Raw genomic sequence first — 25,262 nt, 5'->3', positions numbered from 1 at the left:
TAATATTTGCAGCTCTTACTAGGAGCCTGGCTCTTGCTGCAGGCAATGGGTGATGGTGCCAGCAGGGTTTTGTTGAGTCTGGTGCTTTTAATGGATCCCTGTACCCCAAATATGCCATTAGTCCCCAGTGTCGACACTGATGGGGATACAAGTGAGGATGCTTTCTGGAGAGGAATTTCAGAATCTAGGGAGAAGGAAGTAATCTGGAAAAGGTCCTTCAGATGACTTGAGTAAACATCAAATATGCTTCCTCTTTCCATTTTTCTGTCCTGGCCTGGAATGAATGTAAGGAGGAATCGCAGGATAAGAAGAACACTTACTAAGGACAGATATTTTTTCAACAGTTCAAATGTACACAAGTTGAACATGATATGATTAAATAACTATGAAGATCACTCCTGGTTATTATTCAATGCCAAGAGGGGGAAAAAAAAAAGAGAATACAACTGCACTGTCTGTGTGCATGATTTAGCATAACAGTAGGTACCACATGGTCAGAATAATGAATAGCTCATGCTAGAATATGTTGTGGGTGAGTCAGAAATGTTACTATTCAGAGAAAAATCTAGAGTAAAATGCTAGGTTTTCTCAGTGATGTTGAGGTTTTATATTTGTGCACACAGCTATCACTATATTACTGAAAATCCAGAAACAAATCTGAAAAATTCTATTTATCTATTAATTTTCCAAGAAATGTTTTATAACACAGTATTTGAAGACTGAAGTTTCTTAATTATATGCCAATCAAGTCAGAACAGATTTAAAATGAGTCAAAAAGAATACAATTTTCCAGCTAATATAAATACAATATAGTTTTGTCAAAATGAAATTATTTAACTTTTTATTCTATATTGGAGTATAGCTGATTAACAATGTCGTGATAGTTTCAGGTGGACTCCATTCTCCCCCAAACTCCTCTCCCATCCAGGCTGCCACATAACATTGAGCAGAGTTTCCTGTACCATACAGTAGGACCCTGTTGGTTTTCCACTTAAGTTCCTTTTTATAAACTGTATAATTCTCTTTTCAATCCATTTTCTTTGGATCTTTTTTTTATTGATTTGTACAAGCTCTATATAAATTAAGGGAACCATTCTTTTGTTATTAGTGTTTTAAATATTTTTTTTTCCAGTATGCCAATGATCTTTTGATACTGTTTATAATATACTACCATAGAGAAATTGCTTTTTTAAAAAAATTGAGTGCAGTCAAATGTACTCATTTTTCTTCTTTGGTTATACACATATTTGACACAAAATTGAGAACACATAATAATCATAAAGTGCTTTGCAATGCTTTTTATTTTATACATCAAGCACATTTCCTCATGTGATCAAATATCTTCTTATAATGTGATTCTGAACAGCCTCACAGTACTCAGCAAGAATCATGCATGTAATTCAGTTAACAACCTCTTACTGTATGGTACTTCTGGTGTTTTCTGCTTTTTAAAATACCATTTTAGGAGTATCACTGCACCTATTCTAATTCTAAAGGAGAATTGCTGCCATTACCCATTTCCAACTGCCACATATTTAAGTACTCCTTACCAAACTCCACCATTTGACAAGCTAAAAAGAATTAACTAAATTGATACAAGCAAACCTTTGTATATGCTATGATTAAATTGCTTTGATTAGGAATGTTGTTTTTAAAAATTCACTAGCTATTTGCATTTTTTCCTTCGGTGAATTCTCTCTTCACACCTTTTCTCGTCCATCACATATTCATAATTTCACCTCATGATTTGTAAGGGCTTTTTATATATGAAGTAGCTTAACCTTTTATTACATTTACAAAGACTTTTGGGCATTTTGCCTTTTACCATCTCCTGGCCATGGCTGTTGGTTCTGGCTAATAAACCATGAGAAGACATTTCCCAGGTGTTGCTGAGAAAGAAAAACATCTCACTCCTCAGAGAGAATGCCCAAGGACTTCTAGAAGTGAATTCTTTCCTTGAGTAAGTAAATATGGCTGCTGTTAGCAGCCATCTTGCAACCATAAGGGGGAGCCAAACTGAGAGTGAAGATGATCCAGAAAGCTTCCTGTTGTGTGAAATAGATCCCTTAACACTAGTCACCAGAGTAAATTAAGGTTTCTTTCCCCTGCCTCCTCTCCTCTCTCCTTACCTTCCCCCTTCCTTCCTCTTTCTCCCTCCCTCTCCCCTGCCCCTTCTCTCTCTCTCTCCTGCTTTCTCCCTTCCTTGCAACTGAACACGATTTTGCTATGATAATTTTTGAGACCCAGAAATTGTAAAAAGGTTTATGCTGCGATATCTATCAATCTTTGCCTTTATGATTCTTCTTTTGCTGCTGCTAAACTCAGAAAGCCTCTCCCTACTTTAAAATCAAATATCTGGGGGATTTCCCAGGCAGGCCAGTGGTTAAGACTTAGCCTTCCAATGCAGGAGGTGGGGTTCGATCCCTGGTCAGGGAGCTAAGATCCTACATGCCTTGTGGCCAAAAAACCAAAGCATAAAACAGAAGAAATGTTGTAACAAATTCAATAAAGACTTAACAGAAGAAATATTAAAGAATCAAATATGTGCCCATGAAATGAATTTGTTAAGATGTAAATGGTATGGACCCAACAGAGCAGAAGATATTAAGAAGAGGTGGCAAGAATACACAGAAGAACTGTACAAAACAGAGCTTCACGACCCAGATAATCACGATGGTGTGATCACTCATCTAGAGCCAGACATCCTGGAATGTGAAGTCAAGTGGGCCTTAAGAAGCCTCACTACGAACAAAGCTAGTGGAGGTGATGGAATTCCAGCAGAGCTACTTCAAATCCCGAAAGATGATGCTGTGAAAGTGTTGCACTCAATATGCCAGCAAATTTGGAAAACTCAGCAGTGGCCACAGGACTGGAAAAGGTCAGTTTTCATTCCAATCCCAAAGAAAGGCAATGCCAAAGAATGCTCAAACTACCACACAATTGCACTCATCTCACACTCTAGTAAAGTAATGCTCAAAATTCTCCAAGCCAGGCTTCAGCAATATGTGAACTGCGAACTTCCACACATTCAAGCTGGTTTTAGAAAAGGCAGAGGAACCAGAGATCAAATTGCCAACATCTGCTGGATCATCGAAAAAGCAAGAGAGTTCCAGGAAAACAACTATTTCTGCTTTATTGACTATGCCAAAGCCTTTGACTGTATGGATCACAATAAATTGTGGAAAATTCTTCAAGAGATGGGAATACCAGACCACCTGACCTGCCTCTTGAGAAATCTGTATGCAGGTCAGGAAGCAACAGCTAGAACTGGACATGGAACAACAGACTGGTTCCAAATAGGAAAAGGAGTATGTCAAGGCTGTATGCTGTCACCCTGCTTATTTAACTTGTATGCAGAGTACATCATGAGAAACGCTGGGCTGGAAGAGGCACAAGCTGGAATCAAGATTGCCGGGAGAAATATCAATAACCTCAGATATGCAGATGACACCACCCTTATGGCAGAAAGTAAAGAAGAACTAAAGAACCTCTTGATGAAAGTGAAAGAGGAGAGTGAAAAAGTTGGCTTAAAGCTCAATATTTAGAAAACGAAGATCATGGCATCTGGTCCCATCACTTCATGGGAAATAGATGGGAAACAGTGGAAACAGTGGCTGACTTTATATTGGGGGGCTCCAAAATCACTGCAGATGGTGACTGCAGCCATGATATTAAAAGATGCTTACTCCTTGGAAGGAAAGTTATGACCAACCTAGATAGCATATTGAAAAGCAGAGAGATTACTTTGCCAACAAAGGTCCGTCTAGTCAAGGCTATGGTTTTCCCAGTGGTCATGTATGGATGTGAGAGTTGGACTGTGAAGAAAGCTGAGCGCTGAAGAATTGATGCTTTTGAACTGTGGTGTTGGAGAAGACTCTTGAGAGTCCCTTGGACTGCAAGAAGATCCATCTAGTCCTTCCTAAAGGAGATTAGTCCTGGGTGTTCATTGAAGGGACTGATGCTGAAGCGCCAATTCTTTGGCCACCTCATGTGAAGAGTTGACTCATTGGAAAAGACCCTGATGCTGGGAGGGATTGGGGGCAGGACGAGAAGGGGACGACAGAGGATGAGATGGTTGGATGGCATCACCGACTCGATGGACATGAGTTTGAGTGAACTCCAGGTGTTGGTGATGGACAGGGAGGCCTGGCGTGCTGCAATTCTTGGGGTTGCAAAGAATTGGACATGACTGAGCGACTGAACTGAACTGAAGCTCTGGAGTGGGGTGGGGAGGGGACTCAGTCACAAACAGGAGAGAGCCTTTATTTCACAACTATTTCATGAATGGCACGAAATTGTGCCCAATCTAGTAGATTATCCATAATTAAAGATGTGTGAAATGCCCCCTGAAGGTCTGGAAGCTTTGAAATACAAATGAGTTACCAGTTTCAGCTGATGAATATGATGGGAGAAATGTTCTATTTGGATCAAAGTTATGTGAGTGGACTGAATCTAAGTCAGATCCTACCTGGTCAGGCATTAAGAAGAGATAATACTGGAAATCTTTATGGGGATGTCTCCCCTGAAACAGCTGAATAAAAAAAAACACTGGGAAATAATCAAGAAAAAAAATATACCCACATATACATAAAATTATTTGACTACAAAAGGCATAAGCTATAGTGAAAAGAAAATATTCTATATATTTTAATATACAATCATAATAAATCAGCATGCATGCAGGCTAAGTTTCTTTTGTTCTGTCTGACTCTTTGCAACCCTGTGGACCACAGCCTGTCAGTCTCCTCTGTCCATGGGCTTCTCCAGGCAGGAATAAACCAGCATTTTCACACAAAGTCAGAGCAACCATAGATTGGATTTAGAGAATAATCAGAGTGCTTTTCGAATGAGCAGTGTTAGACTGTCTATAAACAGCTCGATCTTGCCTGTGAAATATTTTAGGACCATCAAAATTGACTCTTCTTTTTGGTCTTTTTCACTCATCTCAACTGGCTTGTGATCAATATTTCATGGAACTCTTCTATAGCCGCCCTTCAGGTATCCTTCCAAAAAACCCAAACCCAAATTTCAGCTGAAAACTTCACAGAGAGAACTCCTGCTGCACTGAACCTTGAAGGAAGGGAGGCATCAGCAACAGAAAGCGACAGAAGCATGGGCGCTGGAGTGATACTTCTGGAAATGCCTTCCGAATGTTCACACCCTTTCTCGCTGCAGAGTTTTTTGCTTCTGTGTTTCCCTCAGCTTGCATCTGCTCCCCCTGGAATTTTCCTAGGGTCAGCCCCTTCTCAATCTTTGTGCGTATGTGTTCAGGCCTCAATCGTGTCTGACTCTTTGCAACACCATGTGCTGTAGCCTGCCAGGCTCCTCTGTCCGTGGACTTTATGAGGCAAGAATACTGGAGTGAGCTGTCATTTTCCTCCTCCAGGGGATCTTCCCAGCCCAGGGATGGAACCTGCGTCTCTTGCATCACCTACATTGGCAGGCAGATTCTTTACCACTAGCGCCATCTGACTTTAATATTACCTCCTCAGAGGCCTTCACTGACCAGCCCATTCCCCTTGATCTCTGAAGGACTTTCGTAACTCAGTCCTTCCTTTCCTTCATAACTGTTACACAGTTTATAATTATTTGTTGACTTTTTTTTGGTCTTACTCCTCGATTAGAATGTATACCCCATGAGGACAAGGTCTATTTGTATTATATGTATCACTGTGTCTCCTAAGAGTGCCTGGCAATAAACACACTTGTTGAATGAAAGTATATACATTGGCTTGAATACACTAAAGATCTTTTACTATAAGTTTTAAAAAGAAGACCGTGAAAAAGTCCCCACGGAATGCTTCACAGCCAAATAACCTTAGGAGTTAAGAGCTCACAAAGGAGAAACAGATAAGTCATCCTGTTACACAACTGTACAGACAAGCCAAGCAACCAATGAAACATTCAAGAAGAAACACATGGCAGCTGCCACACAGCTCTCAAGTCTTAATGGAATCTCAAAAATCAATGTCAGTGGTTGATGGGACGCTAGAGTAGTCTAGCAAGAATAAGCACTGACTTAAAAACTGCTGCCAATTTGTCAGTGTGGGGCCTGATGCGTGAAAAAGTCTGCTTTTTAGTGAATATTCTATTTACATGAAAAGAGTTTCACTAAAAACTTAAGTATTCATCTCAAATAAGTTGGTTCTTGCCTGGAGAATCCCAGGGACGGGGAAGCCTGGTGGGCTGCCGTCTATGGGGTTGCACAGAGTTGGACACGACTGAAGTGACTTAGCAGTAGCAACTATGAAAATATGAATATTCCAAATTAAGTTCCCAATTGCTTGTTCATCCCAGTTACAGGATTTTTCACAAGAAAAATTTCCCCTTTTGACTCCCACCTCTCTCCTCCACACCCTGCCGTTTTTGGACAGAAGTCAACACCTCAGTGTCACTGCATTTTATCAAGAGACCAAGGAAAATGCGACCTGTTACATCTTTACTCACTCTTGGAGCTAAAGTGACCCAGAAAGAGCCCATAAACTCTACTGTGTATTATTCCGTTTATTTCACTGGGCCTGTAGGAATAATCTGATTCCTCTATTACTGGAATGAGAGGAAAGAGGTGGGGAAAAACCCTAGACTAGGAAATTCTGCCAAATTCAAATATACAAATATTGTTTGCACGCATGCTAAGTTGCTTCAGTCATGTCCGACTCTTTGCGACCGCATGGACTGTAGCCTGCCAGGCTCCTATGTCCATGGAGATTCTCCAGGCAAGAATACTGGAGCGGGTTGCCATGCCCTCCTCCAGGGGATCTTCCCAACCCAGGGATTGAACTGGCCACTTACTTCTCCTGCATTGGCAGGCGGGTTCCTTACCACCAGTGCCACCTGGGAATCCCCACAAATATTATATGCTAATTCTCAAATGGACAAAAATCAAGTTATAAGGGATGGATAAGAAACCAGCTCTTGGTCAGACCACTTAGATGAACTAGCTGTTCAGGCTCACAGGCTAAGGACGACTGAGAAGATACTCCTGGGCCACAGACTGGTACCAGTTCGTGGCCTGTTAGGGACTAGGTCACATGGCAGGAGGTGAGCGGCAGGTGAGCCAACGAAGTTTCATCTGTATTTACAGCCACTCCCCATCGCTCTCTGTCACCCCCAGATGTCTAGTTGCCGGAAAACAAGCTTAGGGCTCCTGCTGATTCTGCATTACAATGAGTTGTATAAGTATTTCATTATAAATCACGATGTAATAATAGTATAAATAAAATGTACAATACATGTAGTGCGCTTGAATCATCCCGAAATGATCTCCCTCCCCGGCCTTGGTCTGTGGGAAAATTGTCTTCCATGAAACTGGTTCCTGGTGCGAAAAAGTTTGGGCACTGCTGCTGTAATTAATGTAGTTTTGGCTTTAACTTAGCAGCCGATAGGTATTCTCTACTTTCCTCTCTCTGAGAGGTGATCCAGCAGATATTCTATGCTTCCAAAGGTGCAGAAAACTGTTTCTTTTTCATACGTCCATGGAGTCTACTGAGTCACTATATTATGGTAAAAGGAGGAAAGTAGCTCAAAGGAGTCTCAGAGTTTCCATGTCTGCGGAGGTCTAGCCTCTAAACCCACAATCACGGAACAAGTTTTCTGGGATCAGCACATTCAACACTGTACTTATTTGGCCAGGCTAAGACCACAAAAACTCACAGCTCCTTGACTTATCTGTCAAATAACCACTACAGAAAATTGGCTTATTACTAAATAAGTTGGCTTTGAATCCTTGATTTTCCTCCTCTTCCAAATAGTTTTGTTAATGTAGCTGTAAGTTAACTAACTGTCATCTACAGAAAACTCTGAGCTAGGCTGTTACTATAGCAAATACATTCCTTTCCTCTTCATCTACATGGGTCACCCCATTGATGTGACCTGGTTTGGTCAATGTGTGGTCACCCCATTGTGACAACGTGTGGTGATCTCAACAGTTTGAAATGTGCTTGGGTGGTGAACTGCACCCTCTTAGGCATTTGCTGTTATCATGAGAAGAACATGCCCCAGGCTCCACTGACATCAGCAAAAATAAGCTACATGTGGAGCCAATCTGTAGTCAACCCACAGCCTGGGATGGGCTCAGCCAAAATGGCCAAACCCTGGATGCATGAAGAATAAATAAATATTGACTGCTGTAGCCACTAAGGTTTAGGGTGGTTTGGTGGGGTGAATAATCGTCCCTCCCACATATCTACCTCTCAATCCCTGGAACCAGTAAATGATACTTCATCTGACACAAAAAAAGGAATCTGCCATTGTGATCAGGTTAATGATCTGGAGATGGGTAGATTATCCTGGATTATCTGGGTGGACTGTAGGTACAATCACATATATCTATATAAGGGTGGGGGTGGTGGGAGATTTGAAGAGGAAGAGGAGATGGCATGTGACTGTCGAAGCAGAGACTGGAGCCACAAACTATGGAATTCTGGCAGCTATCAGAAGCTGGAAAAAGCAAGGAACAGATTATCCCCATAACCACTAGAGGAAGTATGGCCTTGATGACACCCTGATTTTGGCCCAGTGAAACCGATTTCAGACTTCTGGCCTCCAGAACTGTGAAAAGATAAATTCCTATTGTTTGAAGCCACTAAGTCTGTGATAATTTTCATAGCAGCCATAGGAAACCAATATAAGTGGTTTGTGGCATAGTTATGCCAATGGTCAACTGATATATTATACCCAAACCAATAATAATAATATTAGTGTTAATAATACTAATGTTAATAATTATAGCAAACACATAGTAGCTGCCATATGCCAGGCACCGATCACAGTATGTTGAATATATTAAGTCATTTAATACTCACAACCATACTATACGGTGGGTACTCTGATTTCCCTTTTACAGATGAAGAGATAGAAGAACAGAGAGGCCACGGCGTTTCATTTTGTAAGTGCTGAGCAGGGATTGGACCCCAAGTGCCTTGTGGTTGACTGAAGCTAAGAACTACCTGCTGGTTAGGCAGCAGTTGGGTCAAGACATTACACAGAAGTCAGTGATTCTTCAACTCTGGCAGCAGAGTTAAAACTTAAAGGCTTCTTTCCCAGTTGGCAATAACTCTTATGCCAACGAATTACTCCATTTGCTTGTTATGATGAAGGTACCTCATTTAAGTGCACATGACTAGCTTTTAAGTATTAATAACCATAACACAGCTAATAGGAAACTTTATAACTCCCAGAACACCTAGCATTGGATCATGATACAATAATTGTATTACTGGCAAAACACCATCCAAGCCACTGGGCATAGGGTGTTATGCTGGGGCCCCTGGGTGGAGTACAAACAAGCAAAAGGATACCGCTTCCCTCAACAATTTATCATCTGGTTGAGGAGAGAAGACAAAATGTGCAAAATTACAAATGATCTGCAGATGAAAGAAATCTTAGAATTCAACAGGAATCTTTGAGCTAAAGACCTTTTTTTTAGGGTTTTGTGTTTTTTTTTTTTTAAGTATTTTTAAGTCTCTGTTGAATTTGTTCAACATTGGTTCCGTGTTGTTTTGTGTTTTTGGCTGTGAAGTACATGGGATCTTAACTCCCCAACCAGGGATTGAACCCACACCCCCTGCACTGAAAAGAGATGTCTTAGCCACAGGACCACCAGGGAAGTCCCTGAAGACCTCTTATAAATTGTCAGCCAGGTGGTTCTCTGCCCTGACTCTTCCACAGAACATCTGGCAATAGTAAGACTTTCTAACAGGAAACATTGAATATAAATAGCCCTAAATTTTCTTTAGTTATAAATGAAGCCCCACAAAGGAATGACTCGTGGGTTCCTCCTTAGTCTGTATATGGACGTATGCACCTGTACAAATGTGTGTGCTTGCGCACATGTAAGCATGGATGGTATGTCTAGGATTAATGTGGTTAAAAAGAAATCACGCTGAATATCCTGCTTTGTAACATATATTCTCATTTAACATTTATCATGAGCACTTCGGAGAAGGCAATGGCAACCCCCTCCAGTACTCTTGCCTGGCAAATCCCATGGATGGAGGAGCCTGGTGGGCTGCAGTCCATGGGGTCGCTAAGAGTCAGACACGACTGAGCGACTTCACTTTCACTTTTCACTTTCATGCACTGGAGAACGAAATGGCAACCCACCCCAGTGTTCTTGCCTGGAGAATCCCAGGGACGGGGGAGCCTGGTGAGCTGCCATCTGTGGGGTCGCACAGAGTCGGACACGATTGAAGCGGCTTAGCAGCAGCGGCAGCAGCATGAGCACTTGATTAAATTTCTTTCTATCGTCCTTGTCAATGGCTGCTTCGTTTTCTGCTATATGGATGTGTTATAATTTATATGACTCAATGTTTTTCTCCATCATTTTCCACTTTCATGAGAAATGCTGAAGAGAAAATTCTTACAACTAAATGTTTACATGAAGTCTCAAGAATTTCCTTACTATAAATTTCTAGAAGTATAATTGCTAGATTAGAGGCAAACCCAACCAAATTTTAGGGTTTTTTTTGAAACACATTGCTAAACTACCGTCTGGAAAGTTCTCACGTATTTACTCTCTTGCCAGCAGTAAACAAATCCTCAGCAACACTGTGTAGGATTAAAAAAAAAACACCTCAAGTATTTGATGAAAATGTGTTTGCTGGCCATTTTTCCCTTCTTATTTTTTTTGGTGGACTGATTGTTTATATGCTCCCTCCATTTTCTAGTATTTATTTCTTTGGAAGGGCCTTTTGTACATTAAAGGTATTTATATTCTGCACATGTTGAAATTGGAAAGATAGCATTTAAAGCCACTCTGTGTTACCCCATAAAGAGAAACTGTAGGCTCTAAATATATGCAATAAATAATGATACATATCCCAGAATGTGCTGAATATTTCATAAATTTTTTATTTTGGTTAGCAAAACTTACTAGTCCAAGTAGAATGTGTTTAAATGTGCCAGGAAAAAGAATATAAGCCATTTCTGACACACTTTGATTTCTTGGTAGCAGTTATGAAAGTTTGCTGTAGTAAGAAAAAGCTAAAGTAAACCCTAACCTCGCAGCCCGTATGCTTAAACCACACAGATTCTATGATATACCTATCAGGACATTAGAATCTATTTTGCCACCCATAAAGTATCTTGCTGTTGTTGTTTAGTTACTAAGTTGTGTCCAACTCTTTTGCGACCCCATGGACTGTAGCCTGCCAGGCTCCTCTGTCTATGGGATTTCCTAGGCAAGAATACTGGAGTGAGTTGCCCTTTCCTTCTCCAGGAAATCTTCCTGACCCAGGGACTGAACCCGAGTCTCATGCATTGGCAGGTAGAATTCTTTCTTGTTCTTAATTTTTTAATTTAAGAATGATTGCTTTACAGAACCTTGTGGTTTTCTGTCATACATCAACAAGAAGCAGCCATAGGTACACCCATGTGCCCTACCCTCCCGGACCTCCCGCACACCTCCCTCCCCATCCCACCTCTCAGCCTGTCGCAGAGCCCCTGTTTGAGTTCCCTGAGTCATACAGCAAACCCCCACTGGCTGTCTGTCTTACATCTGGTGTTGTGCACTTCTCTGCTGCTCTCCCCATACATCTCCCCTTCTCCCTCTTCTCCTCCGCCCGTGTCCATAGGTCTGTTCTCTATGTCTGTTTCTCCATTGCGGCAGGTAGATTCTTTACTGCTGAGCCACCAGGGAAACCAACAAAGTGTCTTAGCTTAATGGAATATGTGGCAAAAGTATGTACTTTTTGGGAAAAAAAAAAAGTCGGTTTTGAAAATCACCTTTTTTTTGGGGGGGTGACATTTTACATGAACTATCAGCCTGGCCGTGAGATAGTGAATCCTCATTATACTATTTTCTTTGCTGCCTTTAATATTTGTCACCCAACTGTTTCCCAAAGAACCAGAGGGAACTTACATAGGAGGTACTTAGACGACACTGTCACCCAAAGAAAGAAAGTGAAGTCCCTCAGTTGTGTCTGACTCTTTGTGACCCCATGGACTGTAGCCTACCAGGCTCCTTTGTCCAAGGGATTTTCCAGGCAACGGTACTGGAACGGGTTGCCATTTCCTTCTCCAGGGGATCTTCCCAACACAGAGATCGAACCAAGGTCTCCCGCATTGCAGGCAGACGCTTTACCATCTGAGCCACCAGGGAAGCCTTCTACAGTCACCCGACTGAGGAATAAAGAACAGGTAGGCAATGAGGGTGGGGTGCCAGTCACACTGGAACCCCCAACCAAGAATGGTTCCTGGATTTGCATACAAACCCGAATCCTGAGCTAACTGGAAGCTTCAGCAAACGCATACGAGTTGCCTGGATTTCATTATTTCATGAGGTTGGTAATTAAATACTCCCTGCACCCAAATATGCTTTTAATTTTTAAACAATAATTTTTGTCAAGGAGGAAGAAAAATTAATTGCTCAGCAGTGATTCGATGGTATTTTGCTCGACGTGGCTGTCTTCCTCCAGATGAGCTTTTGGTGTACTCCTCCTAACTGTAAGATAATTCATTTGAGTCTGGAATGGCAATCCTCACCGAGTTGTTCACTCGTTTTTAATTTAATGTAAACATCTATTCATCGAATCACCTCCCTTTCACTAATTAATTCCTTGCAAAGAGTCAATTTCTTGAGCTTCCAGCAATTAAAAAAGAAAAGTGACAGGAAAATGTAGCCAGAGTTTTTTTTTTTTTTTTTTCCCTTTCCACCACTTTAAGGGGCCAGAAAATGTTGTCATGGAGACAACAGCTGGTAGATTATGAGTGACAGGTCTCAAGAGAGAAGTGTCTTGGAAAGGGAAGATCTCAAGTTGAAAAAAAAAGTGAGAAAGAACCACTGCAAGCTCCTTCGCTAAGCATGGTGGGGAGCTCAGCTGAAAGAGGTATTTGAGTGAAAAAAGAATAAAAGTATTTCCTCCTTTCTTTCAACTAACATAGGAAATGTTTTTCTTCCAAAGGGGAACAGATTTCTTTAAAGCAAATCTCAAGCATATGTACATATCTTGACATAATTACATTTTAAAATTGGGATTCACACTGATGCACCAAATTGGTTGCCTTAGTAATGAGATATCACCCAGGCAACGGATTTGCGGCTCTTTTGCGAGAACAAATCATCTGCTTGCAACTTACAGGGGAGCGGGCTGGGGAAGGGGCGGCAGTGGTCGCTTCCTGGCAGTTATCTGAGAGGAGATAAATCAGAAACAAATTATTTTTGACATGTCGTCATTACTTTCCAAATATGCTTTTATCTTTTTTATTCATCAGTTGGGTGGGAGGAGGAAAAGGGTAGGTGGGGGTAGGAAAAGAGAGAGGGAGGGAGGGAGGGAGGGAGGAAGGATGCTCTGTCATTCCAGTGCTGCTGAAGCATTTTTATTGTTCTAAAAGGGCTTTGCATTTGTCAATATGTAAATAAGGAGAAGGGGAACAGAGGATGAGATGGCTGGATGGCATCACCGACTAGATGGACATGAATCTGAGTGAATTCCGGGAGTTGGTGATGGACAGGGAGGCCTGGCGTGCTGCGATTCATGGGGTCGCAAAGAGTCGGACACGACTGAGCGACTGAGCTGAACTGAACTGAAATACTAAATGGCATCAGTTATTGGCCAACATTATAAATCAACAGAAATTTTCTTCACAATAATAAAAATCAATGACTTGTACTGAGTAATGTTATTTTAATGGCACTGCTTAGTAACACACGTAGGGGTAATGCTTCAACGTTCAAGAATCAGTTACTAAATGTCTTGCAGATAGGAAATACTCCTTGGTTTCTTCATAAAGAACATCCATCCTTTCCCATACCTATTTCCATGACCACAATTTACCAATAAATGTTTTTCACACTTTCCTGGGGGCTTCCCAGGTTGGCACTACCTGCCTGCCAATGCAGGAGATGTAAGAGATCGGGTTTGATCCCTGGGTCGGGAAGATCCCCTGGAGGAGGACATGGCAATCCACTCCAGTATTCTTGCCTGGAGAATTCCATGGACACGGAAGCCAGGTGGGCTACAGTCCAGAGGGCTGCGCGGAGTCAGACATGACTGAAGCGACTTAACACGCATGCACACACACTTTCTTGCTGGAGGATTCTGATACTGGGTGTGTTTTTCTTCTCCTCTTATGCTCTGCTTTCACCCCAATCATTTTTGACATTCTGGTTATTAATAAACCGGTGATCTCCCAATGGCCAGATTATGTGGGCGCTTGCAGCCCTTTATTTTGCTGCATAACTGTGTCTGACACTGCTGATCATTCCTTCTTCCTTGAAACCTGCCACTTCCTTTTCTTCCCTGACTTTACATCCAACTTGCTGGGCATCTTGACTTGAATGTCTCAGAGGCACTTCGAACTATGCTGCAAACTATTAATTTCCTCCAAATACGCTGCTGCCTCTGTTCCTTTTCTCTCTCTCTCAGTTGTCAGTGGCACCAGCTGTCTAGGAACCTTCCTCTAACATTGAAGGGGCAGCTTTTGTATTAATAACCCAAGGGCTAGGACTAGTCTACATTTATTATCAAACACAATATTGAATATTTTTGTTTGAATATTTTTGTAGAAACACTTGCTCCCTATTTTTGCCATAGGAAGTTTATAAACAATAACCATAGTGGCAATTAACTGCTATGACACCAATGACACAACTCTAATGAATTCAACCTGTATAAATGGTTTATGGAATAGAGAGGAAGAGCCATCTTCCCTACAAATGGACTTGGAGTAAAATGTAAACTTGACGGAGTGGTTCTCAAACTTTTTGGCATCTCTCCTTCATCCAGAAGGGATTGGTTACCCACTCCAGTATTCTTGGGCTTCCCTTGTGGCTCAGCTGGTAAAGAATCCACTGATAACGTGGGAGACCTGGGTTCAGTCCCTGGGTTGGGAAGATCCCCTGGAGAAGGGAAAGGCTACCCACTCCAGTACTCTGACCTGGAGAATTGGGTTGCAAAGAGTCAGACACAACTAAGCGACTTTCACTTTCACTCACTTCATCCAGAAAGCCTCTTCCAGCTCAGGTAGGTGGCTGGTCTCTGAGCCCACCTGGCAGTCATTACCTACTCAATAGAGTCACTGTTATTCAACTGCACTGGTCTGAGTGCTAACACATCACCCTCCTGACTGGGTTGTCAGCTTCCTCTCGGTGAAGCCCTGTCTTGTTCCACTGTACATCCCTCTTTAGTAATGAATGGGAAAATGCATGTTTATTACTCACTGAAAATGCATGAGTGCCCTTCTCCCACCCAACCATACATCACAGTGTTGGAAAAGACACTTGCTACCCATTTCTTTTCATCTCCTACTGAAAAGACATATCATCATATGATCAAGGGCACATTTTTCTTTATTTCTTTCAATACTTAGTCATGGTCAAGCAGCATATTTTCAACCATAAATATTCCCCATGAATAAAGCAGTGAGTGGACTGGCATTGGGGGCAACCTCTCTTATCGCCCAGGAAAGCCTCCCCCTCCCTTCCTGTAATTCGGCTTATGCTTTGTCTACAGTCATCCACACGCATCTTTCCCAATCTGCTCCTGGCTTGAAAGTCACTTTTACTACAACAAACAAAAATCTCTTCTCCTGGAGCATGAATTCTCTGTAAAAGAGTCACTGATCATTTTTCATTACCACACATTATGTCAAGAGCTGATTCATACAGGAAATAGCAGTTTTCTTCCCACTGTAGTGAAGATATATCTTAGTTCATATATCCAAGAGTCAATGACTCAGACATCATTAGGTGTCTACCCAGGTCATTCAATAAAGGAATTTTGCCAAATTACCTTCTTCTCTCTCTCTGAGCACGATGCCATCATCATCTCTGTGGCTGGTTTTACAAACTTTTCTTCAACAGTGTAAGTCAGACCTGCTTTTCCTATAGGGAGTGAGCGCACACTGAATGATGCTGCTATGGTATAAGTGAGTCATGGAGAAGACAGTGTATGCTGGACCACTGGGTTCAAACCCCAGCTGTGAGGTTCACTACTGGTGTGATTTCCAGCAAGGTACTCTACATAGTGACAGACACTCATTTACAGAGTTCTTGTAAAGATTCAGTTAATATATATGAAGGGCTCAGAATAGTGCCTGTCAGCCAGTAAAGATTAACTACTGTATCAGTAGGTGTCTTTCTTTTTTTTTTTTTACACTTTAAGGGCAAAAGTAATCAATTTCATGAGAGATAATTATTTTGCTTTTAGTCTGAGAAATCAAACACTTGATTGGTTTCTCAAAGAAGCTGGTGAGCTTTGTTTGAAAAGGATGTGAGAGCCCCACAGCTTCATGCTACTATTTGACAAAGTTTCACAATAAACAATATATCAGGGAACAGGGCCAAGTGAATAACTACACCCATACAGTCTAATTTTCAGATAATGATTCTATTCACACTTTTTCTCTGGATGATTTACAAAATTATTCTACTCAGACCTATATTAATCTTTGAGATTACTTATAATTAATAGTGATGATATTATTCCCAGTTTCAGAATTTGCTGTTTTCATGACATATTCATGCTTTAATGAACCCCTTTTAACTCTTCACAAGATCTTTTGTATGTTTGGGGCTATAATATAATCCAACAATGGGAGTGTGTAAAATGCAAATTTAACAAATATAAGAACATACAAATAATATTAAATTGCTAAACAGAATAAACCAACCAGGCCAGTCTTTAAAATATACATTTTTAAGGATGAAATGATACATCACTGGAAATCATAATTAATGTGATAAAGATCAGTATGTTTCATTCTTGAAATTGCCTTAGCTCGAATCTCTAACCACATGTAGAAAGACATTTCTAAGTCAACTGGGAATAAGCAACACAAACTACATATTAGTTTGTAGTAACGTGTAGGAATTATGGTTAATTGTATATAGTATTATAATAGTATACTAAAATCCTTATCTGGTACTGGTATGTAAGGACAAAATGATAACATAACTTAGATTTCCTTTCAAAAACACCAGACCAAAAACACATAAAAACATGTGGTAAATACTAGATAAAATGAGAGCAGTAAAGGACTGATCCTTGTTCAAGCTAAGAGAGGGGGACACTACTCTTCCTACTTTTGTGAATATTTGCTATTTTTCACAACAAAAATATTAAAAAGAAAAAGGAAATACACCTTTTATCAAGCTACATTAAAAAAGTGACTGCTCACTAGACCTTCCAAATGCAATACATTCCAGAAATGAGAAATAGTATGTTTAACATTATCATGATCAAAATTCAGTAAAACTAAAAATTAATTAATTCCAGACATCCTGGAATATGAAGTCAAGTGGGCCTTAGGAAGCATCACTACAAACAAAGCTAGCGGAGGTGACGGAATTCCAGTTGAGCTATTTCAAATTCTAAAAGATGATGCTGTGAAAGTGCTGCACTCAATATGCCAACACATTTGGAAAACTCAGCAGTGGCCACAGGACTGGAAAAGGTCAGTTTTCATTCCAATCCCAAAGGAAGGCAATGCCAAAGAATGCTCAAACTACCGAACAATTGCACTCATCTCACACGCTAGTAAAGTAATGCTCAAAATTCTCCAAGCCAGGCTTCAGCAATATGTGAACCGTGAACTTCCAGATATTCAAGCTGGTTTTAGAAAAGGCAGAGGAACCAGAGATCAAATTGCCAACACACACTGGATCATGGAAAAAGCAAGAGAGTTCCAGAAAAACATCTATTTCTGCTTTATTGACTGTGCCAAAGCCTTTGACTGTGTGGATCACAATAAACTGTGGGAAACTCTTCAAGAGATGGGAATACCACACCATCTGACCTGCCTCTTGAGAAACTTATATGCAGGTCAGGAAGCAAGTTAGAACTGGACATGGAACAACAGACTGGTTCCAAATAGGAAAAGGAGTACGTCAAGGCTGTATATTGTCACCCTGCTTATTTAACTTATATGCAGAGTACATCATGAGAAATGCTGGGCTGGAGGAAGCTCAAGCTGGAATCAAGATTGCCAGGAGAAATATCAATAACCTCAGATATGCAGATGACATCACCCTTATGGCAGAAAGTAAAGAAGAACTAAAAAGCCTCTTGATGAAAGTGAAAGAGGAGAGTGAAAAAGTTGGCTTAAAGCTCAACATTCAGAAAATGAAGATCATGGCATCTGGTCCCATCACTTCATGGGAAATAGATGGGGAAACAGTGGAAACAGTATCAGACTTTATGTTTTGGGGCTCCACAATCACTGCAGATGGTGACTGCAGCCATGAAATTAAAAGACGCTTACTCCTTGGAAGGAAAGTCATGACCAGCCTAGACCGCATATTAAAAAGCAGAGACATTGCTTTTCCAACAAAGGTCCATCTAGTCAAGGCTATGGTTTTTCCAGTAGTCATGTATGGATGTGAGAGTTGAACTGTGAAGAAAGCTGAGTGCCGAAGAATTGATGCTTTTGAACTGTGGTGTTGGAGAAGACTCTTGAGAGTCCCTTGGACTACAAGGAGATCCAACCGGTCCATCCTAAAGGAGATCAGTCCTAAGTGTTCACTGGAAGGACTGATGTTGAAGCTGAAACTCCAATACTTTGGCCACCTGATGGGAAGAGCTGACTCATTTGAAAAGACCCTGATGCTGGGAAAGATTGGGGGCAGGACGAGAAGGGGATGACAGAGGATGAGATGGTTGGATGGCATCACCGACTTGATGGACATGAGTTTGAGTGAACTCCAGGTGTTGGTGATGGACAGGGAGGCCTGGCGTGCTGCAGTCAATCGGGTCGCAAAGAACTGGACACGACTGAGCGACTAAACTGAACTGAACTGAAAAATTACCAAAAAAGTCAGAAAATGAAAAAAAATACACTCAAAACATTTATCACCTGGAAATGATTAAAAAAATTTTTTAAATAACATTTTTCTTGGAAATAGGAAATCTAGATATATAATAATGCATGAAATCCTATAGATATACTAAAAGTGGTTCTCAGAACAAATTCCATAGTCCGTTATTAATAACTGTGAAAGAATAAAATGCATGAAATGTCCAACTCCAGAACTGGGAGGAAGAGAATCTCCTGCTTGCTTCTTCTTTTTACATTCCAAAAAAAGAGGAATTGATGAAAATAAAAAGTAAAATCAGTAAATTAGAAATAGGAAAATGGTGGTACTAACAAGAGAGCTGGTTCTTGAAAATGCATTACTAACTAAAGTTGATAATAAAAAGTGAGTATCAGTCAAATACACAAAATGAGTGATCTGAAGGAATGATGAAAAAGGAAATGAAAAGAAACATAAGAGACAACTTTGTTCAATTCTGTTGAATTAAATTTGAGAAACTGAATGATTTTCTAAGAAAATATAAATCCAAAACTGACGCAAAACAGACCAATTCTTTTAAGGAACTATAAGAAAACACTGCCGATCTATTGATAAAAGAACACTATATATTGTACAGTATTTACACAGTTATCAGTTTGCTAGTGAAAAACCAAATTTATTATTTTAAAATGAAAAAGAAAAGGTCATTAACCCTACAATTCCATTTAGAACTCCACTTTAAAATTAGAAACAATCACATATCATTTTAGCCTACCTTTTGAGTATTTTATTTCACAGCGTGAGGAACCTTTCTTGGTTTTCCAGCATCCCTTTTTCTCTTTCACTCTTCTCCACACTTTCTCCTTCACTCATTCCTTTGTCCTGCTCTATACTGCCTTTGTAGTGTAGTAGTGAAAGTCACTCGGTTATGTCTGACTCTTTGCAACCCCAAAGACTATAGAGTCCATGAAATTCTCCAGGCCAGAATACTGGAGTGAATAGCCGTTCTCTTCTCCAGGGGATCTTCCCAGCCCCAGGAATGAACCCAGGTTTCCTGCATTGCAGGAAGCAATCTGGTAAGTAGATTCCTTACCAGCTGAGCCACAAGGGAAGCCCGTACTGTCTTTGAGACTGCATCAATTTTGCTATGATCTCATATGGCACCCCACTCCAGTACTCTTGCCTAGAAAATCCCATGGATGGAGGAGCCTGGTGGGCTGCAGTCCATGGGGTCACAAAGAGTCAGACACGACTGAGCGACTTCACTTTCACTTTTCACTTTCATGCAATGAAGAAGGAAATGGCAACCCACTCCAGTGTTCTTGCCTGGAGAATCCCAGGGACAGGGGAGCCTGGTGGGCTGCCGTCTATGGGGTCACACAGAATTGGACATGACTGAAGCGACTTAGAAGCAGGAGCAGCACCATCCTCTAATTAGGAAGCTACCAGATGAGCAAAACTAAAATTCTGAGAGACAAGATTCAATGGAATGCTACTCAGCCATAAAAAAGAACGAAATAATGCCATTTGCAACAACACGGATGAACATAAGATTGTCACACTGAGTAAAGTTACTCAGATAAAGACAAATCTACGACATTGCTTATTGTTGTTGTTTAGCTGCTAAGTTGTGTCCAACTCTTTGCAACTCCATGGACTGCAGCCTGCCAGTCTCCTCTGTTCATAGGATTTTCCAGGCAAGAATAGTGGAGTGGGTTGCCATTTCCTTTCTCCAGGGGATCTTCCCGACGCAGGGATTGAACCTGTGTTCCCTGGTGGCTCAGATGGTAAAGCGTCTGCCTACAATGCAGGAGACCTGGGTTCGATCCCTGGGTTGATCTCCTGGTAGAAGGAAATGGCAATCCACTCCAGTATTCTTGCCTGGAAAATCCCACGGGCAGAGGAACCTGGTAGGCTACAGTCCATGGGGTCGCAAAGAGTCGGACACGACTGAGCGACTTACCTTTTCCTGCCTTGCAGGGGGGTTCTTTACTGCTCAGTCATCAGGGAAACCTGGCATTGCTTATAGGTGGAATCTCAATAAAAATGGTATAAACTTATCTACAAAACAGAAACAAAGTCACAGATGTAGAAAACAAACTTATGGTTACCAGGAGGTAGGGAGGGACGGGGGAGCCTGGTGGGCTGCCGTCTATGGGGTCGCACAGAGTCAGACACGACTGAAGCGACTTAGCAGCAGCAGGGAGGGAGGGATAAACTTGGAAATTGGATTGACATATACACACTACTATATATAAAACAGATAACTGGTAACGACCTATTGTATAGCACTTTGAGAGTGATAGGGTTATTACTAATATTTATAACAGACAACAGTCATCAACCAGGAGGGTTCCAATCAGACTGAGAGGTATGGTCATCCTGGTTTCAAGTCAAAGCCTGAATTCTGGTCAATCTCTTAGCTAGGTATAAAGAAGAAACTCAAAGTGTCAGATCTGTGACAACAAACCATCCCCCTGGATAAGCACTGAAGATCAAAAGCTAGGATCAGGATATATACAGAACAGATGTGGGAAAATAACTTACTATGGCAGATAAAAAACAGAGCTTCAACTTGCAAATTTACAAGCTGTCTTAAGAAAGACAACAGAACGGAGTAAAGGCAATATTAAAAAAAAATTAACAGAAGAAAACTGTTTTAAGATGAAACAGAATTTTAAGATTCCACTCCAAAAGTTTTTTTCTGAGTTCTAGGCAAAATAAATGAACAAGATCAACACTTAGAAATATCTTGGCAATTGGGAGGGAAGAAAAACTTTTATAATTTGCACATGATGTAATCTTTTACCCAGAAAAATGAATAAAATCAATAAGTATGAATCAAGAAAGGTTTCATTTTGGATACAGATAAACTAACATAAGCCAAATCCAGTGGACACAGGAGCCTGTATGGCTACAGACCATGGGGTCGCAAAGCACTGGACATGACTTAGCCACTGAGCATGCAAGCACTCACACGTGAGCAATACTCTCTCTATATACCAACACTGCCCTATAGCAGATCTAATAAAAACACAGTAATAGAATCCCAACAGCTACAAAAATAATAAAGTGTCTAGGAATTTACCATGAATTCATAAGGTCCCTCTTAAGTCTAAAAGTCAATAACATGATGTAAATAAGCCTATTCTATACTCTTAAGATGATTTAATATTATAAAAATGTTAATCCTTTCAAATTAACCTACAAATTCAATGCAACCCTAATAAACAGTATTGTTGAATTTCATGAACTCAATAAACACACATTAAAATTCATATTGCAGAATAAAGGTCTATGTATACCATAATCAACCTCAATAAAGAGTAGAAAAAAAAGTACAGAAGACGGACTTATCATATACTAAGACATATGACAATAAAAACTGTGTGTCAGTTAATGTAATGAGAGGCAGATATAAAAATGGAACAGCATTTTAGAGTGCTCAGAAACAATACATGTAATATATATGTACATATAAAAACTTCATACACAATAAAAGTGGCACCACAAATTAACAGGGAAAGAATAGATTACCTAGTAGGTGACACCGAGAAAACTTGCTCATCATATAGGAGAACATGAAACTGGATTCCTTTAGAGAACCACACACACAGGTGGATTTTGAATGGATTAAAGGCCTAAATATGAAAGGTGAAACTATACAGTTCATAGAAGAAAACACAGGAGAGTACCTTTGTGACCTGGAGACAAGGCCAGCCCTCTTAAACAAAATTCCAAAACACAAATGATAAGGCAAAAAAAGTTGAAGATTTTCAATTATGTCAAAATTAAGGATTCTCTTCAACAAAGCATATTAGAAAGTTCAATAGAGCCCCTACAGTAGGAGAATATATTTATAATGTCTGAAGTGAAAGAGAGACTAATGTCTAAAACAGTCCAGGAATTCCTGCTCATCAACAATGATACTAACTCCAGAAGAAAAGTGGATGAAAGGTATGAATGGGCAGTTTACAGGAAACCCCCACAAGCAAACAAGCATTTAATTAGATGCTCAAGTTTAATGGTAATCAGAGAAAGAAGAAATATAATAAAACAGCAAGATCTCATTATACTTATTAGTCTGGCAAAATCTAGGTACCTGGATGATACTGAAAATGATGTGGGCACACAGGAACCTCTACATGCAAACTGGTGATGTGCAAACTGGCAGGCATCCTGGAGAGGAGCAGCCAGGTCTACATATGCTCAACGACCCAGCCGCCCTTCCCCTGCTGGATACTCCATTCTCACAGACGGACATGAATTCTTTTTGTATGCATGTATCAATTTTCACATTAAAACGTTTCATACAGAAGGTATGGAAATGGGTAAGGGGGATAAAAATAAATATCTGAGTGAGCAAATGGAATGAAAAGGGACCCTGCGCAGATCAATGATGACAGGTACCCTGATCTTAGGAGCAGTGCTAAGTCAGCATTACACACCAGTCAAGGGCTGGCGGCGGGTCATGACGAATGAGACAGCTGGTTTCAAACGAGTTGGTCAAGCTTTTGCATGACAAGACAGAAAAAAAGTCCTCTATGCAGTTAAGATGAGGGTAACAATCCAATTAACCACGAGACAAAAATCAGACTACTTTAGACATCTCTGATTCCGAATATCAGAAGACAAAATATCTTTGGCATTTGGAGGATATAATTGATTCTTGTTGCTGTGTACTAGAGAAACCAAGACAACACTGTAAAGCAATTATCTTCCAATTAAAAATAAATGTAAAAACATATTTTAAAAAATTGAACTCACACAGGTAAGTTTTCCATGTGCAAAGGCAACAGAAAACACTCTAAGAGATGCACAGACGCAAAAAAAAAAAAAAATACATCATTGTGAACATTTCTTGAATCAAAGGAAGCATTCAACTCATTTTTAAGAACATAAAATCAAAGCCTTATCCTCATATAGAAAATGTAAGATTACCTTTTGTAGAAAGAGGACAATCCTTACAAGCATCTGAGCACGGAGCTCTTCTAAGGTAAACAACGTTCGGGGTGTTCGAATGAAAATTTTGGTCTTCCCATAAGCCACATCATCCTGAAAGCCACAGTATTCGACCAGTTTCTTGACAGCCTCTTTGTCTGAGGGGAGGTCATGGTTGGGCCAGGTGAATTCAGAGATCATTTTGTACCTTGAATGGGGGGGGGGTGGAAACAAACCAGGACATGGATTAAGGGAGAAAAACCATGTGGTATCAATAGATGCAGAAAAGCTATTCAATAAAATTCATGCTTCATAGAAAGGAAAAAAGAAAAACTTCTTAGCAAACTCAGAATAGAGATGAATTTCACTAGCCTCATAAGAGACACAGAAAAAGCCTTCAATAAAATATAATACTCCTTTAGGATAATAAATCTTACTAAACCAGGGTTAGAAGGGTATTCCTTAATTTGATAAAAGCTGTTTGCCAAAAACTTGCAGCAAATATTATCGGTAACATGGCAACCTTGGAAGCATTCTCTTTGCAAACAGAAAACAACACAAAGATGCCTCTATCATGGGTTTTTGAAAACATTTCTTAAGAACAACATGACTTGTTTCAAAGGAAATCAACCAGATCTTCAGATAAACTATCATCAGTAAAAGAAAACTAAGCTGTGTTTTACACGTAACGTTAATACACAAAAATCATTTGCAATTCTACATACAAGTAGCCACCAGTTCCTCAATATGTGGGCCTCTTAATAAGTTAGTTTAGCACACACCAGCTTCTTGGTGACGGTGATCATGAGCGAGACGGAAGTTTCAAAGTCTCAGCCTTGCGTAACCTAATCTCACAAGCAACATTCCATCACTTTTGCCATATTCCATTTTGCTAGAAGCAATTCACGAGGGGCAGCCCACTCTCCTGGGAAAAGGAGTACGCGGGCATGAATACCAGGAAGCGGGGATCATTGGGACCAGCTTGGAAGGCTGCCTGCCACAGTGCTTTCCCCCTACCCTTGGTGCAAAGTTGTTTACATGGAGTCAAATTCAGTGTGTTTTTCACACATTGCATCTGAATTTTAAGTCTTAGTGAAAGAGGTTCTCCTCACACTTAGATTACAGGGTAATTCACTTAGGGGTTCTTCTAGGACTTGTATGTTTCCATTGTTTACATTTGGAGCTCTGATTCACTTGTAATTTATCTTGGTACATGGAATGGATCCAACTTCACTTCTGAAAAAACTCTATTTCCAATATTATTTACTAAAGAGTCGGTCTTTCTCCCTCTGAGTTAATATGCCATTTTATCATATGCTAAATTTTCACATGTACTTTAATTCATTTCTAGGCTCTCTGGTCTGGTTCACTGCTCTCTCTGCCCATCAGTACCACATGGTTTTAATTATAGATGGTATATTTTCATACCCAGTGGTCTTTTTTCTTTCTTTTCCTTTTAAAGGTCTTTCTAGATATTCTTGGATGTTTATTTTTCTATATGAACTTTAGAAGTAATTTGCATAGGGAAAAACAATCACCAAACAAACAAATCCTTGTGGGTATTTTTTGGGGTTCCCACACGTTAAATTTG

The 25,262-nt window shown here is 40.4% G+C and overlaps 1 protein-coding gene across 1 annotated transcript in view; it reads right to left on the bottom strand.

The window, feature by feature from the left end:
* The window catches only part of MYO1D (myosin ID), a 366,992-nt gene that overhangs the window by 174,347 nt on the left and 167,383 nt on the right, over nt 1-25,262 (bottom strand). The window contains exon 16 of the mRNA XM_015098505.3: nt 23,672-23,879. Within this exon, the coding sequence (XP_014953991.3) occupies nt 23,672-23,879 (208 nt within the window). The remainder of the gene's footprint in view (nt 1-23,671; nt 23,880-25,262) is intronic.

Source organism: Ovis aries, chromosome 11, assembly GCF_016772045.2.
Source record: "Ovis aries strain OAR_USU_Benz2616 breed Rambouillet chromosome 11, ARS-UI_Ramb_v3.0, whole genome shotgun sequence".
Taxonomy (NCBI): domain Eukaryota; kingdom Metazoa; phylum Chordata; class Mammalia; order Artiodactyla; family Bovidae; genus Ovis; species Ovis aries.
This window is presented reverse-complemented; position numbering and strand designations above follow the sequence as displayed.